The 22,329-nt window shown below is 42.3% G+C and overlaps 1 protein-coding gene across 6 annotated transcripts in view; it reads right to left on the reverse strand.

Annotated features, from left to right (window-relative positions):
• SH3KBP1 (SH3 domain containing kinase binding protein 1) overlaps positions 1 to 22,329 on the reverse strand; it is a gene marked incomplete at its 5' end in the record, with an annotated part of 262,811 nt that overhangs the window by 127,802 nt on the left and 112,680 nt on the right. For 4 of the 6 annotated variants that reach the window (XM_079726910.1, XM_079726908.1, XM_079726909.1 and 1 more), the window contains 2 exons: positions 13,674 to 13,879; positions 17,607 to 17,681. In XM_079726910.1, coding sequence (XP_079583036.1) covers positions 13,674 to 13,879; positions 17,607 to 17,681 — 281 coding nt within the window. The remainder of the gene's footprint in view (positions 1 to 13,673; positions 13,880 to 17,606; positions 17,682 to 22,329) is intronic. The other 2 variants (XM_079726907.1, XM_079726911.1) reach the window with 1 other exon arrangement.

The raw sequence follows: 22,329 nt of genomic DNA on the forward strand, positions 1-22,329 counted from the left end.
AGCAGTACAACATGTAGTTTACAGGTCACTAACTTTAAGGGTTGCAGGGGCCACCCTTCCTGCCCCATTTCCAGGCCCTAGTCTGATGGAGCCAGAGAGGCCATTACCAAGACTCCCACGTTTCACAACTTACACTCCATCAAGCTTTCACTCATTTCCCAAATGAAGAGTCACCATCTGAATTTTGCATATAAGTACTTAACTCTGAGTTTTACTTTTCAGAACTCAGATCAGTGACACCCAGCAATAATAACAATCAGCAAGTTTCAGATATCTTTCAATAGGAAAATTCTCTCAAGCCACTGCAGAGGAATATATTTTTATTTTAGCCAACTGTTCCCTTCTAGGCAAGCAACAGACACCATTCAAAAAACTTTCAAGAAGTCCTCCTACTCTTAAAATAATGTGTTAAAACAATGTGTTTCCTTTCTGTCATTCCATTTTCCTTTTTTTGAAATTTTGAAAATATTATAAGTTAAAGGCAACAGAAAAAGACATAGATATATTTTACAGATACCATCAACTCTCCCCTTAAATTTTTTTTTGCAACAAGAAACAGGAATGTGGAAGACATATGACGCATTGTAAGCTTTACTTACCCTGTGGTTTATTTAGGGAATTTTATTTTGTGTTTGGAAAATGACAGACTTCTGCTTTGAGGTAGACAAATATGAACAACTCACAGAGAGAAAGCAGAGCAGCTATTACTAGCAAGCTTTTAGAAAAATCAAATAATTTAGTTTCTCTACTTTACTCTGTATATAAGCAAACGAATATCAATGTCCAGGACTGCAAAATTAGCCAAGTATCTTTAACTCAATAAAAAGCACTTCAACAGCACCCAGAAGTCACTACTCACAGCTTCTCCATTCGCAAGGAAAACTCCAATGTCCATGCCCCCCAAGAGTGAAATGCCCCACAGTTGGCTCACTCTGCGTGGACGTGTTCTTCTCCCCTAAGCTAACCTGAAGAGCAAGCTGGATTTGTTTACTGCACAAACATCTGTAATTGCTAAACATCTCGGTGACATGGGGTAACAGTTACTGCTTGTGCAAACTGCCCATCCAAATTACTCTCTGCAGTATGAGCACATGAAAACCCAAGACACAGAGAAATTGGAAACATCTGTACAAATTAATGGCCGAATTAACCAAAGTGGGGGGCTGGTTAAAACAGCTAAATAGTTCCAGTGCAACATTTGACTTGAGAAAATAATCCTCCACATTATAGGTTGCTCCTTAGCCTATCCACAGCCCCCCTCCGTGGGGGGTCCTCGCTGGTAAACACTTCATTGTAACCTACCAACGCAAACCTATCACAAATCTTGTTAACAGAACAGTATAGATAAGATACAAGTTAAGAGAATTTATTCCATCTCTAAAAGAAAAAAGAAAAAAAAAAGAAGAAAAAAGAAAGAGAAATACCTCTTCTCCCATCATGCAGGCAGCCTCCTCTCTTCAGTTTGAAAAGGTCCCAGAACTACCCTGGAAGCCTCCCACTTCCTTTCAACAGCCAAAGGCATGGAGCCTGAAGGACCCAGCCTAACCCTGAGTCATACTTGGGACCAAATGAGCAACGGGGAGAACAAAGCTCGCATTTGTTTATGGCTCAGGAAGCCAGGGCCGATTCATGGCTTGGGTGGCTTCGAGAAAAGTCCTCCTTCCTCGCCTACGTCGCCACAGGAATCTAGGCTGCCTCCTCGGACCCACAGGTGTGACCGCTCGCACAAGGAACACACTCAAGGAGCGTTTATTTGGCAGGACCCAGCAAGCACTTCTGGTTAAAAACGTCAGAGAGAAAATAAAAAGCCCACTATCTTTCAATAGATACTGTGATGGGGAGCAAGAGATGTCTAAAATATGGTTTGTATACGAAAAGCCCATCGTGAAAGTGCCTGTATTTTAAAGCAATAAAATTAGTTGTATCACACAAAAATTACTCATTAAAAAAAGAAAAAAACTGAAGAAGGAAAAGCAGCCATGCCTTTATAGAAACACTTCCCCTAGGAAACAAATAGCAAGATTACTGCCAGCCATGTCATCGGTAGTAACCTAACAGATCGGAATAAAGTGTTTGAATAGCAATCTTGTTTTTCGCCCACATGAGATACCATTTTAATTACCACTGTAATGAATTCAGGGCCCAGTGGTTAAGAGTTCAAAACTCTATACGCAGGGTGTCTGAGATCAAAATCCCAGCTGGGCCACTTCCTAGTTGAGTGATCTTAAGCAACTTATTTGGACTCTGTTCACCTCAGTTTCCTTATCTATAAAATGGGGATAATAGCACCAAGATACAGGGTTGTCTGGAAGATTAAATAATATATGTAAAGTGTTTATAAAAGTGCTTGGCACACAGGAAGCAGCCTATGAGCTACTATTACAAATTCAGGACCGCTTCACAAAGCAGGATGCCACGTCAACAGTATCCTCACCCTACCACAGTTCTCATGTACAGAGACTCTGATAACCGGTTTTAGTTATTAACTATGGTTAGTTTTTAAATTAAGCTAATTTAAAAACCATTTATTCAATATTTATTAGCCACCTGCAGCGTGTAAGGGGCTTTGAATAAGATGCTGTCCCAGTCCTCAAGAAACCTGCAATCTGCTTGGATAAATAACACATAGATCTGTTTATGTGTCACGCAAGAAAACAAATGTGGGAAAAGTCACTTGGCTGAAAATGGAAAGTGTGATCCAAGTGCCAGAGAATTAGCATTTTGAATTTAGAGGACAGATAAGAAATCACCTTATCAAAACCTAGTTAGGATGGGAGGGATGAGACAATCATCTGTGCAGAAGAATTCCAAACAACGAATGTAGATACTCTGCCCTAAAGGAGGTGAGCTTAACTCCCCACTCTTTAAGAGTGAGGCGTGTATAGTCACTTCTTCCCAAAGAGTTGATGTAGAAAAGGGGAAAAAACAGACCAGCTTTACAGTGGAGAGACCTCAGCCAGGTGACCAAGGTCAACATCAACAGTGAGAAGTCATGTTCAGACCATGTACCCTTGATCTGATGGGATGAGAACGACACTTCACCTCTGTGGTTCCCCCCCAAACCCATCACTTCAGTCTTATCATGAGAAAAACATCAGACAAATGTCAACTTAAGGACATCCTACAAAACTCCTCAAAATCGCCAAGGTTATCAAAAACATGGCAAGTCTGAGAAACTGTCACAGCCAAGAGGAGCCTAAGGAGACAGGGCGAGCAAATGTCATGTGGTCTCCTGGATGGGATCCTGGACAAGAAAAAGGACTTTAGGTAAAAACTAAGGAAATCTGAGTAAAGGATGGATCTTGGTTAATAATCATGTAGCAATATTGGCTCACTAATTGTGACAAATGTACCACATTCATGTAAGATATTAACAACAGAGGAAACTGGCTGTGGGGTATGTGGGAACTCTGTATTATTTTCACAACTTTTCTATAAATCTAAAACTATTCTAAAATGAAAAGTTTATTAGAAAACAAATTAGGAAGATGAGCCTGCTGAATGTACATATATACATAAATAAATATATCTATGTGATTTATAGACACACATGATGATGTTCATGTGTATATATATATATATATGTATGTATGTATTTAACAATGCCCTCCCAGCTTAATTTTTTTGATCTCTTTATCCTTAGCCTAGCTATGAACATAGATAGTTGAATGCTGACTCCTGGCTTTTTGCTTTCCATAACACACAAAAGAGTTTTCTTTGAAAGGAAACTTGGCTCTTCTGTCAGTTCTGCTGCCAACCCAGGCTACGGCGGCCCAACTCTAAGAGTGTGCATGAGGTGGGCCCATCTGCCCCTTTCCAAGAGCTACTAGCTACAAGAGCTCCAAGCCAATTAGTCATCAACCACAGAGCCCCAGGACTGGCAACTCTCCCAGCTACTTCCTCTCCCATCTCCAGTCCACACTGCCTGGCACCTCCCCAGTTCTCTCTCTAAAGTGCCAATCTGATCATGACACTGCCCGTTGGAACCCCTCCACCAACGTGCCAGCCCACCCAGAAGTGCAGCTTGTGAGTGGGCTGGCAGAGACCTGAGGGAAGAGGGTCAGGCTCCCCTCCAACTCCCTGCCCCCAAGTCCCCTGCAGCCCAGCCAAGCCCAGCCCTCGTCCATCACCACACTCTCCCCTTGCCCGTGTGCACACTGCCAGTACCATGAATCCCCAGTTATCTTTTAACACTTTGCTCAAATAACACTTTCCTTGAAAAGATCTCCCTGACACGCCATCCCCTCCTTCTAGACCTCCAGGAAAGTGAGCAGCTCCTTCCTCCCTATTCTCCTTGATGCTTTGGACAGAGCTCTGCTGGTCCTTTTCCCCGCATCATAATCACTTTTAATACATACCCACTTCTCTCCCATGTAGGGACAATCTGAAGCGCTAAATGAGAGGTCTGTGTGTGACAGCTGATCCAAGGTGTGATGTGGGAGTGGAGGTGTTAACTCCATTCCAATTAACTACACCAGACCCCCCCCCCCCCCCCCCGCAAACAAATAACCTGCCAGGCGAAAAATGTGCACACATTATGCTAATACAGCCTCCAGACATGCTACCTAGCCAATTCCTTTCCAAATGGATTGCCATTCCTTAGCTCATTTATCTAGAAATTCCAGAGCTGCCACTGCTGGTCCATAAAATACATTCAATAAAGCTTCAGTGAATGAAGGAATGAGCCAATTAATGAACAAATGGAAGAGGAAATCTATAGCCAGACTACAAGCAGACCCCAAACAGAATGAGTCTTCCTTTATGATTGCGATTGGATTAGGACAAAACATATTCATGCATCCAGTCACAAAATATTTATTGAAGGCCAACTATAGTTTTTAATGATTTCCAAGGAACTGCAAATACAATGGTGAGTAACAAAGACAAGGCCCAAAATCATGGCACTTACTTTCTTTTGTTTTAAGACTTTATTTATTTTTAGAGCAGTCTTAGGTTCACAGAAAAAGAAAAAGAGGGTACAGAGATTTCCCAGACACCCTGTGCCTCCTTGCATGCTCAGCCTCCCCCGCCGTCAACATAAGAGTGGTACGTTTGTTACAGCTGATGAACCTACATTGACTCCTTATCACCCAGGGTCTGTAGTTTACCTTAGGGTTCACTCTTACGTTGTACATTGTATGAGTTTGGATAAATGTATAATGATATGTATATCATTATGGTATCATACAGAATACATACAGAGTATTTTCACTGCCCTAAAATCCTCTGCATGGCACTTACTCCCCAATGGCCAATACTGAAGGCTTGGTGATGTCAAACAAACAGCTACCCCAGACAGAGCAAAATTCATTTCTCCTTCTCTGAGTTTTAAAATTTCCATAATAAAAAGTTAAAGAAATGATCCCGGATACTGCACCGCTATTTATAGGCACTCCTTCTGTTCTCATAACCAGAAAGGCAACAATAATAACTACTAATGTTAATCTAGTGATTATTCTACACGAGGCACTTTTACCCATTTTTTGAGTTACTTAATCCTCCTAACAACCATATGGGCCAGGTTCTCTTGTTATTCTGATTCTACAGATGGGGAATCTAAAGCATTGAGTGCTTAAGTAATTTGTCCCAGGAAGAAGCAGAGCTGGGATGTGAACCTGGGCAGTCTATCCTGCATGCTTAATAACTATATTCCTAAAAACACAATTTTAAGGCCTCCTGGGAATGTGATTCTTGGTGACCATCTGGCTGCAATTAAACATTTCATAGAATATACACTACACTGCTGGGACTTCCCTCGTGGCGCAGTGGTTAAGAATCTGCCTGCCAATGCAAGGGACACGGGCTCGAGCCCTGGCCCGGGAAGATCCCGCATGCCGCGGAGCAACTAAGCCCGTGCGCCACAACTACTGAGCCTGCGCTCTAGAGCCCACAAGCCACAACTACTGAGCCCATGTGCAGCAACTACTGAAGCCCACGCACCTAGAGACCGTGCTCTGCAACAAGAGAAGCCACCGCAGTGAGAAGCCTGTGCACCGCAACAAAGAGTAGCCCCTGCTCGCTACAGCTAGAGAAAGCCCGCGTGCAGCAACGAAGACCCAATGCAGCCAAAAATAAATAAATAAATAAATTTATTTTTAAAAAAAGAAAATAGGGCTTCCCTGGTGGCGCAGTGGTTGAGAGTCCGCCTGCCGATGCAGGGGACACGGGTTCGTGCCCCGGTCCGGGAAGATCCCACGTGCCACGGAGCAGCTGGGCCCGTGAGCCATGGCCGCTGAGCCTGTACCCCGCAACGGGAGAGGCCACAGCAGTGAGAGGCCCGCATACCGCAAAAAAAAAAAAAAAGAAAATACACTATGCTGAATGTTTTAGAAGGTATATATCAAACATACATAAAACAGTAAACAGTACCTAATATGTCAAACAGTAACCCTGTATACTATTTCTGGTTCCCTTTTTCTACGCCCCCCACCCCGCCCTCTCCTCACTTTTCCTAGATAAGGAAAGATAACACATAAACCCAAGTCTGAAAATCCCAGACACTTCATTCAGCCCAGGTGACCAGTGGGCATCTCAACACCACCTGCTCTCTAAAAATCACGGGTCTTTCAACTGCTCAAGAGATGTCACAAAATCTTACCTTTCAACCACTATGAGAGACATCCAATACTATAGGTCTCAGATAGTCATGCCAAGGTTCGACCCAGTTGTGTTTCATTAGTCAAAGTATGTATCATTAGCTTCTGGGATTCCCCAGAGCTTATTTCTAGTCTTCAAAGGATGAGACATAAATCTCTCATTTTTAAGGAACTAAGATCATCACTTTCAATGTTCACATGTTTTAATTTTACCTCAGTATACAGCTTGACGAATTTTTACTAGTATGGATAAAAAGACTGACTGAGGTACATATGAAGATATTAGAATTCCTCTTGCTGCAATTTGGCTGATTAAAAAAATTGATTAGTAGCTCATTTATATATGATTTTAATTCTAATTCTCTGTTACAAGTAAAAGCTACAATGTTGATATTATAAAGGCATTAATTTGGATGACTGTGATTCTATAACCGAGATTCAAGATGATGAGAGCTGAAAAAGCGACTGTCACAAACACAATGTCTAGTTGTGGAACATAGTAGAAAACAGAGAAAGAAAACAGAATCATTTCAAGAGACAGAGATCAGAAGTCACTAATGGAAATCAACTACGACAGGAAGACCATGGAACTTCTTGAAGGATTTCTTTGTAGGGACTCCAATAGAGTAAACAACCAACCTGGAAAAATATCTTTTCCAATATGGCTGTTTGAAGAGCCCAGGCCCAAAAGACTGCCTTTCTCAATAATTAAGGGGGCCAAGACTAGCTGTGCCTAGGGCACTTAAGCATGGAATAAGCTGGCACCCGAAAGCCAGGATTATTCTACATAAGGACATATCAGCTTAGGTAGGTCCTGGGACTCACCTGAGCATCTGGAATTTACCCACCCATGTGTAATACCTGACACTCCTTTCCCGGAGTATTTGGCCAGGAGTGATCATCTGAGTGACTCATGAAAAGGGAAGGAGTTCAGAAAAAGGGTGAGGCCAGGCTGGGATTGCAGGGAAGCAGCCTGATGAGGAAGTTCTCTCTCAGGTCCACAGCTGGGAGACAAGGTATAAGCCATATTCATGAGAATAAGGTCCTGTCTGGGTTGCCTTCTTACAGTCTCCCAACCCAGTCTCTAGGTGGATGACTCCAAAACCTACATCTACAGTTCTCTCCCCATCACCAGACTTATTTATCCAACTGCTTGCTGGATGCCTCCACCTGATGGTTCCACAAGGACCTGAAAATCCAGCTAGTCTAAGACTGCGCCCATGACCTTCCTCCCCAGATATCTTTCTCCTCCAGTGTTCTCTAATCAGGGAATGATACTGCCATCCACCCAGCTGCTGAAGCCAGTTGCCCAAGGCATCCTCTTCAAGTCTTTCCTCTCCTTTATCTCCCACATACTATCAAACTTCTTGATTCTATCTCCAAAATATTTCCCCCAAACATTTATGATAATAATTCAAAGCTGTTAGAAAAGCTGTTTGTCTTATCTTGATGTTTCCTTCCATGTAAAAGGAAGACCAAATGGACACTCTCTGGACACACTTGGCCTCTGGGCAGAACTGAACACTCTTGGAACTCTCTATCTCCCTATTCACTTTCTCCTGGGAGAGTGAAATGACTTCTCTGATACATGAATTTAGGAAAAATAAACTGGGCATGCTTAGCTCAGCTCTTCTCTTTCCTCCTCTTGGAAGTTGGCCTTCTCTGCTGTTCCTCAAGGAGCTGGCCCTTCTACCTCACATGGGTCTGCCCGAGTCCAGCATTGCTGAGACTGGGTGGGTGAGTCTGTCTGATTCTGGAGATCAACTGCTAAGCCCATTTGGCTCTCACACTAATCTATATCTTCCAACTTTGCCTTCATCAATAACAACACTGTAATATAACATAGGTAGAGAAAGATGTAGAAATCATAAATATGTAACTTGAGAAATTTTTACAAAGTAAAATAAGACTTACATAAAGAGATATACCATGCTCATAGATCGGAAAGGTGTCAATTCTCCCCCAAAAGTATCTATAGTTAATGTACTCCCATTCGAAATCCAGGAGGTTTTATTGCAGGGGTCAGGGGAGGGAGGTGGGGATTGACAAGCTGATTCTAAAATTTATATGAAAATACAACAATGCAGGAAATCTTGAAGAAGAGGAATAAAGATTGTGGACTTACACTACCAGATGTCAAGACCAACTACAAAGCTACAAGTAATTAAGGTAGTACAGAATGACCACAAGGACAAACAAACCAACAGAACACAGAGTCTGGAAATGGACCCACACATACACAGCCACTTAAATTATGACAAAGGTGACCTTTTTGATAAACAGGTGATCTGCAGAAAGGATGATCCTTTTGATAAACAGTGCTGAGTCAACTGGATATCCATACTGAAAAAGTGAACAAAAATAATATTTTGATTCTCCATCCACTGACTCATTAACTGGTTTAGAATCTACATTGAGGAGGGGGATTTACTGGTAGAGCCAATACAAGTTTCTGTTAACCTCTCCCCTGAATTCTAGTTATCCTGTCTTCTGTAATCCACTCCTCCCACTGCAGCTTGGAATACTTTCTCTAAACCACCTATGTGATCATGTCACTCTCTTGCTGAGAATTGCTCCCCATTGATGGCTCCCCATTGCCCTCAAAGTCAAGTCCAAACTCCTTAACAAGTCTCACCAGGCCCTTCCTGATGTGGGCCCTGCTTTCTTCTCCATTCTCATCTTTCCCCACTTCCTGCTGGAGCCTTGACACATGCTCTGTGCTATTTCCTTTTCCCTTCGAGGCATTTATACATGTTGCTCTTCCCACCTTGACAACTCTATGCTCCTTTGCTTGATGAATGTGTACTGGACCCATGGTTCTCAGCCTAAACATCACTTCCTGTAGGTCTAAAAACATCACCTCCTACAGGTCTAAACACCATTTCCTGTAGGAAGTAGGTACACACACATGAATACACACTCTCCAGCCTCCCTAACAACTCGCTACTTCCTGCCATGCCCAAGGGCTCCTACGGCACAGTACTGTGTTCTCAGCCTGGTCACGGCATTCCCCACACTGTATTATTATTGCTTGTTTACTTTTCTGCAGCTCCCTGAGGGGCAGTGACCTGGTCTTGTTTACCACTGTATCCGCAGTGCCGAGCATATAGTGAGTACTGAACAAATACTAGCTGAAATGAGTTACATTTACAATTTCCAAGTATTTTCAGCTATGTAGCATTTTTTAAAAGTCCTATGAGGTAGGATAGGCATAAAGAGTATTCCCATTTTACAGATGGTTCAATTGAGGCTAAGTGACTTTGTCAAGGTCAATCACCTAGGACAATGGTACCATGCCCTTCTAATCTTATGATATTTAACTTGGTTCATCTTTAGCCACAACGTATTTTCCACTGTTTTGATATAACACATATGTACCTCTGGGCTTAGTTTAAATGGTACATGTTCCCCCAAGGTTCTTTTCTTTTTTCTTTAACCTTTATCAAGGGAAATTTCCAACATATACAAAAATAGAGTACAGTGTACTGAACCCCCATGTATGCACCACCTAGTTTCAACAATTATCAACTCATGACCAATCTGATTTCCTCTGTGCCCCACCAACTCTTCCATCTTCCAAATTACTGGAAGCAAAATCCCAGACATTAAATCATTTCACCTATAAATATTTCAGTTAAATGGTACATTAAACACATCATTCACAGGCATATCAGGTTGGTAGTATTAAAAAGACTCATAAATGGGGTCCTTCCTTATAGCTCAGTAAGAGAAGCAAGAATACTAATTATTTCCTTGTTGGTCGGGGGAGTGTTACAGATACACCAGTATCTTTCCTGGTGTATAATCATCAGCATTCAACCACTCTGGGTAGGGTGATATGGATTAAAGCACAGGTAAAATAAGCACAAAATTTTCAACTGACTCAGAAAAGTGGATCTCAAAACTTCGCAAACTTGAACGTAAAGTATACTAGGATGCTTGCAGCTGTTAATAATTATCATAGACCTTTTTTCCCTCATGCGAGTTATCAAACCAGTCATGTCAACAGGTCAACTGCCCCAGCCTGAGTGGAAGACCTGCTTGGGCTTCACCTAACATAGATGCTGCCACATGAGATCCAGTCTGTGCTTCTGCAAAATCGAAACAGCGAGCTCAACTCTCATAGGAAACTTCCTCCCTTAAACATAAATCTTAGACACAAAACCACCTCAAAAGCGGTGAGAACCAGGTCGTATACAAGTACAACATTATCACACTCATCAGCTCCCATGCCAGGTTGTGCAATAACATAATGGATCCATAAATCTATGTAACTATCCATGGCGCCAACAACAGGGGGTGGAGAGAGTTTTGAATCCTCTTAGATGCTATAAAAATTGTCCGCAGCCAGTAAAGCAGGCTGGGAGGTTTAAGTTTTCCCCAGAGGCTTCACAATGAGAAGCAGGTTAAGGGAGCTGCCAGCACATGGTTTCATTCTGCAAACAAATCATGAATCAAGATGCATACACACGCCGTACATATATATATTACTCTGATAAAATTAACATTTCTTGTCTCTAAGACCAATGCAATAAATCTTCTGTTTCACAGAGGTGCAGTGAACCATACAACTACTATATTTCCAACTATATAACTGTTATCCCACCCAGTTCCCTCATTTTATAGATGTCTGTAATCTCTAAAGTGCTATATTAATATAGTTTGAATATTATTCCTTTAACTAACACTTACTGAGCACCTACTATGTTCCACACACTGTTCTAAGCACATAGCATACCTCAGTGAACAAAACAAAGAATAAACATAATAAAAAATAAACACGTTAGAAGGGGGCACATGCTAGGGAAAACAAAAAATGCAGTGCAAGTAAGCAGGATGGGCCAAGGGGGCAGGTTTCAGAACGAGCAGGCGTCAGGGAGGAGAGGCAGGCAGCCACGGCGGACAAGTGGAAACAGAGTGTCCAGGCAGAGGACACCACCGTGGCAAGGGCCCCCAAGTGGGAGCGTGCGTGGCCTGTTTGAGGAGGAGCGAGGGGGCCAGGATGGAGCAAGCAGGCAGAGAGCAGTGAGGGAGGAGGTCCAAGTGGCAATGGGAGTCAGGTCATCCCAGCTCCTGGGCCTCAGGGAGGCTTTTCACTTTGGTTCACAGGGGAGCCTCTACAGGTGTGCGAGCAGAGGAGTGGCACGACCTGACTTCGCGTTTCAAAGGATCACCCTCCTGGCTTTGATACTGACACGAGACCGTAGGAGGAAGGGGAGAAGCAAGAAGACCAATTAGGAGGCCACCGCAGCGATGGCGGGAGCAGGGGGAGCGCAGAGGTGATGAGCCATGGCAGGTGCCGGGCACACTTAGGAGGCTGCGCTGATGGGGTTGCCTGATGGATCAGCCATGGGATGTAAGAGAAAGAGGGGAGTCAGGGACAACCCCAAGGCTTTTCTTCTGAGTAATGGGAGGGGGAGTGGCACTGCCTTCACCTGAGACGGGGAAGGCTGTGGGCAAGGTGGTTTGAGAGGGACGAGGATGAGTTCAGGTCTGGACAAGCTGCTAAGAATTTAGGACCTCTGAGTGGAGATGTTCAAGACAGCAGTTGGACACGTGGCTGTGGAGCTCAGAGGAGAAGTGTGCTGAGGTACAAACTTGGGAGTATTATATTTGTCGCTGATACTGCTATTAGTAACAACCCAATTTATTATTAGCGGTTAAGACAAATATTAATAGCAATAATGAAAGCTATGCACACACAATGTCCTTTTACACAGAGAAGAGTAAGACTGAGAATCATAAAACGAGCAAAAGGAATTAACTGTTTGCTGACTGAGTCAATGGTCATGTTCATTTCAACCACTTGAATAAAATGAAGAAAAACTGTATTCATCCTTCCTTTCCAAGATGGGAACTTGCTCTTTTGTAAATATTTATGGGAATCTGAAAGTGACCATGTGAAGCAGAAATGAACTCACAAGCTGGGACACTAACTAGATAGTTTTCAGATCTTGAGAAATAGCAAATGCACTAGAGAAGCTTCCACAAAAGAAGAGTTTAAGTGAAACAGTCCTTCCTTTTTAAGTATCTGCCCTTTCTGCCTTATTCATCTCTAAGGGTATTAAGTGTCCAAAAAGTTTCCTTTCCTAGTTCTGTTTCTAATGCATGATGACACTGGGCAAGGTTGCTGGTGGATGGCGGGAGGGAGGTGGGTGGAAGTTCTACAGCTGCAGAAGATGATGCAACTTTTAAAAATTCATCTGACAGAGAAATGAAAAACATTTAAAAGCCGTCGATAAACCTGCAGTAGAGATGTTGCCCATGCCCCATCCCCCAAGCCTGCTGGCACAAACGTCAAAGCAAAAATTTCAGCACTAAATCAAATTAACAAACATTCTTTAAGCACAGCACGACTGTAGCTTATTACAATCTGGAAAACTCCACAGTATTTATCAAATGCTAAGCAAGGCTATGATGCTTAAAAGCGTACCACAGTAGACGTCACTGACAGCCACAAGCACAATGGCTCTGGGTGTGTTGCTGTGGCAACCGCGTACTCAGCAACAACACGCTGTCTGCCTCTCGCCAACCCAGAACCAGGGGCAGGAGAAAACAGCCAGCTTCCTGATGGTAGCAACCCAGGGATTCACAGCGAGGGCCATCTCTGTCACTCACACACGCAGGAGACCTCCTTTCAGTAGTATGAAATCATTTCCACCAAATACCTTGAGAAAAAAAATGCACAAGCCTTCTCTCTGCTGCAGAGCCAGTCAACACGCCCAAGCACAAATCACAAGAGAAACATACCAGGATAGAAGAGAGATTGAAAAGTACCAAGGTTATGTGTTTAGCTGGGTCCAGGCATGAGTGGCTTTTCTGAGGAGGAAATACAGAAGGGCCGGTCTATTTGAAAAGTCATCCTGAGAAACGTTCCATAGAGAGATCAGTAAGAAAAACAACAGCAAACTAGAGCATGAGCCTTTCGAGGAAAGCTGTTCCTATATAGAAGGAGAGCTGCACACGAGGACAATGAAACCTCAGAAGAGGCATAGGAAGTCGTAGACGCCAAGCCCTAAAAGGTACTTTTGGATACACCACATTACGCTGAAATAAAACAGAAACTGTCGAACATACCTTTTCCACAGGCAGAAAGTCATTTTCTACTTCAATCGACCTTGGTCTTAGCTTTATTGGCTTGTCTTTGAAAATATCTCCAAAGCCCACTCCCTTAACTTTCTTCGGCTGGATTGCGGCCGTTGCGACTGTCCCGTTGGCACCCTCGGATTTGGTACTGCTCGAGTCACCCCCATCACTCTCGGAGCCTGTGGTTTCCCTTAAACCTGTCAAGAGCGGGGACGGGGAAAGAAAGAGCTCAGAAATCAGCCATAGCCGTGAAGCACTTCATAGCCAGCCAGGAACCACTGCTAAAAGTGTCACTGGGTATGGGATAACTTGCACTGCAGTTTTTCATTTAGCGTGTGAATATGTTGCATGGGGGCGGCTCTGAGTTTTGTTCCATCTCCCCACCCCCAGCTTTTTTTTTTTTTAACATCTTTATTGGAGTATAATTGCTTTACAATGGTGTGTTAGTTTCTGCTGTATAACAAAGTGAGTCAGCTATACATATACATATATCCCCATATCTCCTCCCTCCTGTGTCTCCCTCCCACCCTCTGTGCCCAGCTTTTAATTTTAAGAAGTGAATCAAAACTTTTCAGAAAATCTAATTTCAAAGCAGATCTCTTCCTAAATGTGACATTTCACCTCTTTTCAGCCAGAGCCTGGTCCTCAGCCAAGTTTGTTTTGCTGCAGTCTGTGCAATAACAACTCTTCCCGCCCCCTCCTCGCCTCCCCACCTAGTCAGTACCACACACTGTACCTCCCATTTCTATGACTCATGTCAGTTAGCAATTAGCAATGAAAGTAACATTTCCTAAAGGGAAACTGTAAAGCTAAAAGCCATTTAAACAAATTAGCAATTAAAGAAACCACACAAAATTATGACTGCCAAAGAATTAAATCTCTTTGGATGGCTTCACGAGGAATAAATGCACGCAGACATGTTTCTCGAGGAAAGCATTAAACCAAACTTGACATTGAAACACTTTCACTGGCAAGATGATTATATTTGTTCAAGAGGGAAACGAAGCTGCCCTCCGGGAGGCCAGAATCCCCCAAGCCTACAGTTCTTCTTCCCTCCTCTGACACCAACGTCTCCCCAGAGCTGAACTCCTTTCCAAAGAAGAACACTGGGGACATGACACCTTTCCTTTGACCTCTGGTGGCATGTGTTGGAAGTCATCAAATAGATATCAGCAAGACAACATGGACACTTACCTCCCCAGATTCTTTTTTTCCCCAGGCTCTGCCCACAATCATGTTCCTAAAAGGAAGAGCCTGTTTCTAGTTAATTTCTGGGTGTACATTCTTACTTTGATGGTCAGTACATTAGTCATGCCATCAAAGGGCAGGATTAAAAGGATATCTTATGGGAAGTGCCATTAAGCCTATCTCTAAAAGCCTCTAGATGTGTAGAATAGCTCCTGAACATTTACTATATGTCTCCTGATGACAATGATGCCCTTGGGATGAAAGTATACCATTAAATTTTGTTCTCTGTTAGCCACACTGTGCATTATCTTCCTACATGTAAGGTGGCCTCTTTGTACATAAGAATGATACATCAAATAATTGCTCACATAAAATGTCACAAAATGTTGAAGTCATTCAAATAAAGAAGTCTCAGTGCAGGAAGAAACTGTTAAATGAAAACAGAAAAATATAGAAAGGTCATTATAAATTGCTAACAAGTCTCAAAATCAAATCCTTTAAACAATGGCTGTGTTTGCTGTTGCTGCTGTTTTCAATAAGATGGTATTTGTAAGCCAAAAAGGAGGGGGTGGGGAGGAAGATCCCTGGTGTACGTTTTAATTAACTAAAGAACAGCATTTATGAGCAGGAACAGAGGGCAGAACAGTGAGGAACAGCCCGCAACAAGGGGGTCGGTTCCAGTTTACAGGACTGGATGCGAGTGTGCAAACACGGAGAACCTCCCTGGATTAGCCATCCATTCGTGTGTTTATCTGTTCATTGTTTTTGGAAATACCCCTGCTGGAGATATAATTTTGGAGTCTAAATATTGTGTCATTTCCCCTTTAACATGTTCTCATTTTGCCGTATGGATTCTTTCTGTGTGATAAATGGCTTGTATATTCTTTTCTGGTTTGGAAAGAAGCATTTGAGAGCGGAGTAAAGAAATGGTTAGCGAACAGAAGACATCACTGCTCCCCTTCCCCACCGCCACCACCGCCAGCACCACAAGCAGAAGGCAGCAGGGCAAATGGATTTGGGCGAGTCTGTTTTAGTTCTTCAAAGAGAAGAATTTGAAGGATTCTTTTATCATACCTCATTAGCTAGAAACACAAATATTTTCAACCACTGCCATCCTGATTTCACTGAGCTTCTGGTTTTAGGGATTTGCCACCTTCCGGGCTCATCTTAATAATATATTAATCACTGTGAGAAATACTCTTTATGTTACACAGGGAAAGGTTGCACGGTCATTCAACCACACAAGCATGGGCTGGGAAGGAAACACATGGCAGATTTTTCTTCCGGGTATTCTGGTAGCTTGCTTCTATCACTTTTAAGTACTATGAAATTAAATGTCTGAATATCTGGGTTGATGAAATAACTTAAAATCTAGTTCCTTCCCTTCAGAGGAAAAGAAAGGTGGCTTTTCATTTTTGGTGCTGTATCTTTTAGCCACTGGTGCTCATAACACACACTATTATGTAAACTATCCCTGTGTCATGCTCGGAATGCCAGGTGACACTCGAGGGCAGTGCAACCCAAAGTGAGGTCTGTGGACTAGAGCCAAGATCATGAAGGGCTCGTTCCCGGTACACAGAGAGACAAGCACAGAAAGTGTCCATGTTTGGAAATGCTTATAGCAGTGTGCGCTGGTGCTACTTCCGGACGTGCGGCCAACAGACGCGTCTGGGTGAACAGGGCACAGACCAACATCGGTCTGTCTGCTCCTGCTGGGAGGGGCGGGTGGTGCAGCGCATGCGCAGTGAAGGCAAGCCAGCAGTACCCGACGTCTGTCCGCAGGGGAATGGAAATAAAAATACACTTCACTGCAGACAGTTTGAGAAGTGTGGCTCCGGTGTTCACGCGTGAACCTTCTCCTTCATCACTGTGTGTACGTCTCTATGTACACATATGTGTACGTGCACACTAAGGTGGATGCTTTTCCTTCGCAGTGAAAAAAGAACAAAGCTTCCTCAAGTTTGCTTTGGCCACTCATATAACTGGCCAAATTACACAAAAGTCATTGCCAATAATTTCCTTAATATTCCAGCCCGTGAGCCATTTTTGTTTATTTTCAAGTTTACACTCACACGTGTAGTGCTTACTGTGTGGCAGGACTGTTCTACAAACTTCACGAGATTCATTCATTAACCTCATTCATCTCCTTCCCCTCAACTTTTGGCAGCTTTCTTTCACAGCACAAAAGGCTACACACTGGTCCTGCCAAAAGAAGTCTGCCGTGTGGTGATTGGCTGAATGAGCAAAGCAAAATGCCATTTCTGGCACGGACTTTTCTTACCAAAATCTTACTTCTTTGAACCCCGCAATGAGGAAATGACTTATTGGTTTCCAATGTCCCACTCAGTAAAAGCAATAACCACGAGAGGTTGACATCTCCACAGGAAGCCATCTTACACCACCCCAGAGGCGCAGAGATACTGGTACAAACACATATGCCATGACCAATGTTACTGATCCCTTCTCTGCACGCATGGTTCATGCACGCATGTCACACACATGACAGAGGCACAAAGCAAACAAGACAGCGCCAGGGGCTGGTGATGGGAATGCTCCCGCAGCACACACCAAGGAGACGGCACTTATCTCAGGCAAATAAGTCCATGTCCTTGGATCAGAAATTCACACAGACACTTGGCAGAAGCATGAGCAGCTCAGGAAAGTGCAGCTGCATCAAAAAACACAAGAACCCAGATCTTATCTTTACAATTGCCTCCTGCTGTTAAGGTCACTCACTGTAATAGCGTCTGTGGCCCTCCGTCTTTCCCGGTGCAGCTCGGTACAGAATTGTCCCTTCAAAGGTAGTCTTTCCTGACAGTGAATGAGAGAAGAGAAAGGGGAGAGAAAAACAAGAGAGAGGGAAGGGGAGCAAATGATGGCAAAAGAAGGAAGAGGGAGAGTCTTTAACTGAACTTGTCTTCAATGAATCCACTGCAAGAGCTTCACCCACAAAATTAATTAGAAACCATTAGGCAGAATTTAAGAATGTTACAGAATGAGCCCAAAGTCCCCATGCAACCATGATGGCAATGAGCACCGGAATTAGGGCTCACCTCTGCAAATGCCTGGCATGTGGATTATGCCCAATTTGAACCTGGAAGCCACTTCAACATTATACCTCAAGAGTAGGAAAACCTCAACCAGAGGGAATCCAATCAATCGGATTCCTTAGTTAACTCATTCTTCTCTTTGGAGAGTGTGACCCGAACATAATATAGATTTTGGTCCATTATCCTTTAGCTTCTACCCCTAGAGCCCAGTATGATACAAACTGATATTCATGACCCCAAGAGTCTAAACAAGGCACAAAATCCCTTTTAAAAGATTTTTCATTCTTAGTATCTTGAAGCAAGAAAATGTACAAGTATTCTAGAGGGGGGTTTTCACCAATGAGGTTTGAAACCAATCGTGGCTTCCATGTCAATGTAAGGGGTTTTCTGCTTAGCACCAAAGACACCAGAAAACCCTGTTTCCTGAAACATCTTAATTGAGGTTTTGCCATATCAGTCATGAGACTGTACTTAAGCATGAGGACATAGGACTCACCCAGTGTCAAATGCAAATTATCTTCTTTTTTGTTGTTACAAGTAGAGGTTATCAATAGAATAAGACTGGACACATGGCTAAAGCCCAAATCTCTCTGGAACCATGAGTAAGTACATAGACTAAACAAAACACACTCTGCCCCAGTTTGAGGGTGCACACACACATACACATACACATACACACACACACACACACACACACACACACACACCCTACAGAGAGTACCATCAGCAAGTAAAATGGTTTGATAAAGACAAGCTCAATTAATATATGCATTACTCTAAGTTATGCAAGAAATAGGTCCTATTATGGCTGTGAGCTGAATATCGAACTGGAGGCCAGTTACATAGCTCCCTCATAATAAGTGTGAGGGATGGAAAGGTAGGCTACATTTACAGAGAGACAGAGAGTGGAACTGAGTGAGAGAGAGCAACCTGTCTCACTTTTTAGAAACATTCTTCAGGAAAATGGGAAATTCCATTAGGGACCATCGTGTAAACTTCTGGGCCATGTCACTCCTAATAATATGAATGAAAGGGATTGTAAATGACCAGATCAACAAATTAAATGGAATCAGGTATTGCCAATTTCTGTGTCCTGCAGACATGGTGGTACACCACTGCTTTGAAATCTGCCCTTTTTGACAGATGTACTCTGTCCAGTTAAAGCAAAAACTGAGATATTCAAATCACTGGCTACATAAGGATAATCCAAAGAAACAAGTGTTTCACATGTTCTCCTTAGACTTGTAGCTCTTGAGGACTTTGATGGCAACGTGGAGCAAGTAACAGTGGCTAGTTTTTTTTTTTTTTTTTTTTTTTTTTTTTTGGCGGTACGCGGGCCTCTCACTGCTGTGGCCTCTCCCGCTGCGGAGCACAGGCTCCGGACGCGCAGGCCCAGCGGCCATGGCTCACGGGCCCAGCCGCTCCGCGGCATATGGGATCCTCCCGGACCGGGGCACGAACCCGTGACCCCTGCATCGGCAGGCGGACTCTGAACCACTGCGCCACCAGGGAAGCCCAGTGGCTAGTTTTTATGTGGGTGAATTTTTATTCTGCCTAACTTCCATCACTAAGGTAACATTACTCCCAAGGAATACAGCTGTTTTGTGAGCCAGGCCCCCCAGAACTGAATGGCAGCAGTCCTTTTCATGTCAGAAAAAAGTAAGAAAAAGAAATCAGTATTTCAATAAAGTTCCTCCAAGGACAAGAGAACCTCCCTTTCTTCTTCCCCAGGATCAAGTCTGAGAATCACTGAGGTAGACATGGCCCTGCTGTCTCTGAATGGCCAAGCATTTCTGCAAAACGCCCACCCCCCACCCCGTCCACTGGAAATGGAGCCTGGGCTGGAGGTGAGTGAGGACACATCTAGAGAACAGAAGAGATGGGCAACTGGAAAGTCCATGAATATGAGTGCTGTTTATTTTGCGGGGGGAGGAATATTCTACTGTCACTATTAAATAATAGTACTTGAAGGCAGCAAACACTGTAAATTTCAACACAAAATCATATGCTTATGCTAGCATCTAATTTTGCCTGAAACTTTATTTCATCAATTTGCTAATTGCTCTTCAGTGCCAACAGAACCTCATACACAAAACAAATAACATTTAATATTTAAAAGTATAGAGACACCAAAGCGCGTGTGTGGGGGTGCCAACCTGGCTTTAGCTCTTATAGGCAAGGGGCACAAGCAATCCATTTCTTACAGCTAATGAAATAAAATATTTCTATATCATGGGAGTGGTTTGCCCTAAGTTTTAAAAGGCCATCTCCATCTTTGCCTTCGCTTGACAAGTCACTAAAGTACCTGAACCTAAAATTCAAACGTAAGGAATTAGGAAAATAAGAAAGTCAATTCAAACTTAAATATCATGGTTATTAATGGTTATAGAAAGAAAATGCAAACTTTCTCCCTCTGAAAACTATGGGAAATAGCTTAAAATGTTTCTGTAGCTAAATGATGTTTTTCTTTAAAACAAAAAAACAGGAATACTTTTTAGTTTTACAAGAATTATTTTATAATCTAAGAAATTAAATAATATCAAAAAGATGTTGGAAACAGGAAAGTCACATTTATTTCTTAAATGTGAAGCAAAGTATGTATGAAATTGAAACTGGACAGTGGTCATATCTGGATTTCTTTGCCTCTACATCCAAATAAATCTTACAGATCAAGATATTTTCTGATTATAATTTAATGCAATAATATCAATATAATTTGTAATTAGTTCTATTTCACATCATTTAGTCAATACTCGCATGTGCAAAATTGTAACTAAAAAGGTAATTAATTCGTCATAATCTGTGATCATAAGAAGAAATAAGTTAAACTGTACTCAGATTTGAAATTTGTCAGATGCTCCGTGAAAGGGTAAACTACAAGCCGTAATGGGAGCAATACCAAAGTATGTGCAAATTATATGCAGGAAGGCCTGCACGTAATGGTGGCTTCATCACTCAGAAGCGAGGCCACACCCAGGACTTCATCTCACTGGGCTTTAGTGTTCTCATCTGACACCAGGCTAGATGAGCTCTCAATTCCTTTCCATCCCTAACATAAGATCCTGTCTGCACAATTATTGCAAACCCTTGGATGTTTTGTTTTTAAAAAACCTAATTTACTCAACATTTTTTTTTCACTATTGATCTGTTACATGGGAGCCCATTTCACTCTTTTTTTTAAAAAAATTCCCTGTTTTGGTACCATTTTGCAAGCCCTAATGAGTGCATAGATCTGGGTGATAATCATCAGTGGCTGCTAATATTCAAAAAGAAAGATAGCCAGACATTATGAGCCTCCAGATAGACTATCCATCACCACCTATGAAGCAGTTCTGTCCCCCACCCCAAAAAATCTCTCTCTCAAACCTGAATTTAATCAAGGCCCTAGATCCAATTATCAATTTATATAGAGTAAACGACACAGCAGAGATGAAATCAGCAAAAGGCAGGCTGTGGGAAACAAATGCACAAAGGACCTCAGTTTCTTCAGCAAAAAGTAGCAACGAAAAAAGGCAACATGGAAGAAGAATCTAGAGATTCAAAGAGAGTTGAGACATATCAACCAATCACAGGGTATGTACCTTCTTTGGGTGCAGATTCAAACTAACAAATTGTATTAAAAAATAGAAGACTATTAGGGGAAAGTGAACACTGACCATATAGGTAATTACTTTGAGGAATTGCAATTATTATTATTATAATTCGGAGTGATAATAGTATTTAAGATACCCTTTTATTGACACATATTGAAATATTTATGGATGAAATTATATGATATCTGGGGTTTGCTTCAAAATAATATAGGGGAGGATTGTGTAGTGGTATAATTACAATGAATTGGCCACAGGTTGCTAACTGCTGAAGCTGGGTAACAGGTACACAGGGGTTCATCATACTATTCTCTCAATTTGTGTATGTTAGAACATTTCTATAATAAAAAGTTGACAAAAATCTTTTTGAAAAAGCGCCTTTAAAGTTCCGTAAATGCTATGAAAGGTAAAGATGCTTTCAAATTTAAATATACAGCAAAAAGTTTCTGCCACTACCTGACAATGAATTTTCTTGTTTGAGATAAAATGTTTAAATCAACATACCAACCAACACAACTGCTGTAACTCTTTCCTTGATAGATTAGATTACCCTGAACAAAGACCTAAAGTTTAGAGATTTCATAACCAACTACCATATATAAAAATACATCAGGGTAAAAGAAAAGCAAGTTCAAGCAAATTATACCTTTCATTCAAAGCTAAAAATGCCTCCTCAGAGTAAGAAGGATTCAGCAAGCATTTACTGAACACCTACCACGTGTCAAGCTGTCATGGCACACTTCCTTATAAATAAAATGCAATGTTTCTTCAATTGCATTCATCCATTGGTTAACAAAACTAAACTGAATAACTATCCTC

Source organism: Hyperoodon ampullatus (genome assembly GCF_949752795.1).
Source record: "Hyperoodon ampullatus genome assembly, chromosome: X".
NCBI lineage: Eukaryota > Metazoa > Chordata > Mammalia > Artiodactyla > Ziphiidae > Hyperoodon > Hyperoodon ampullatus.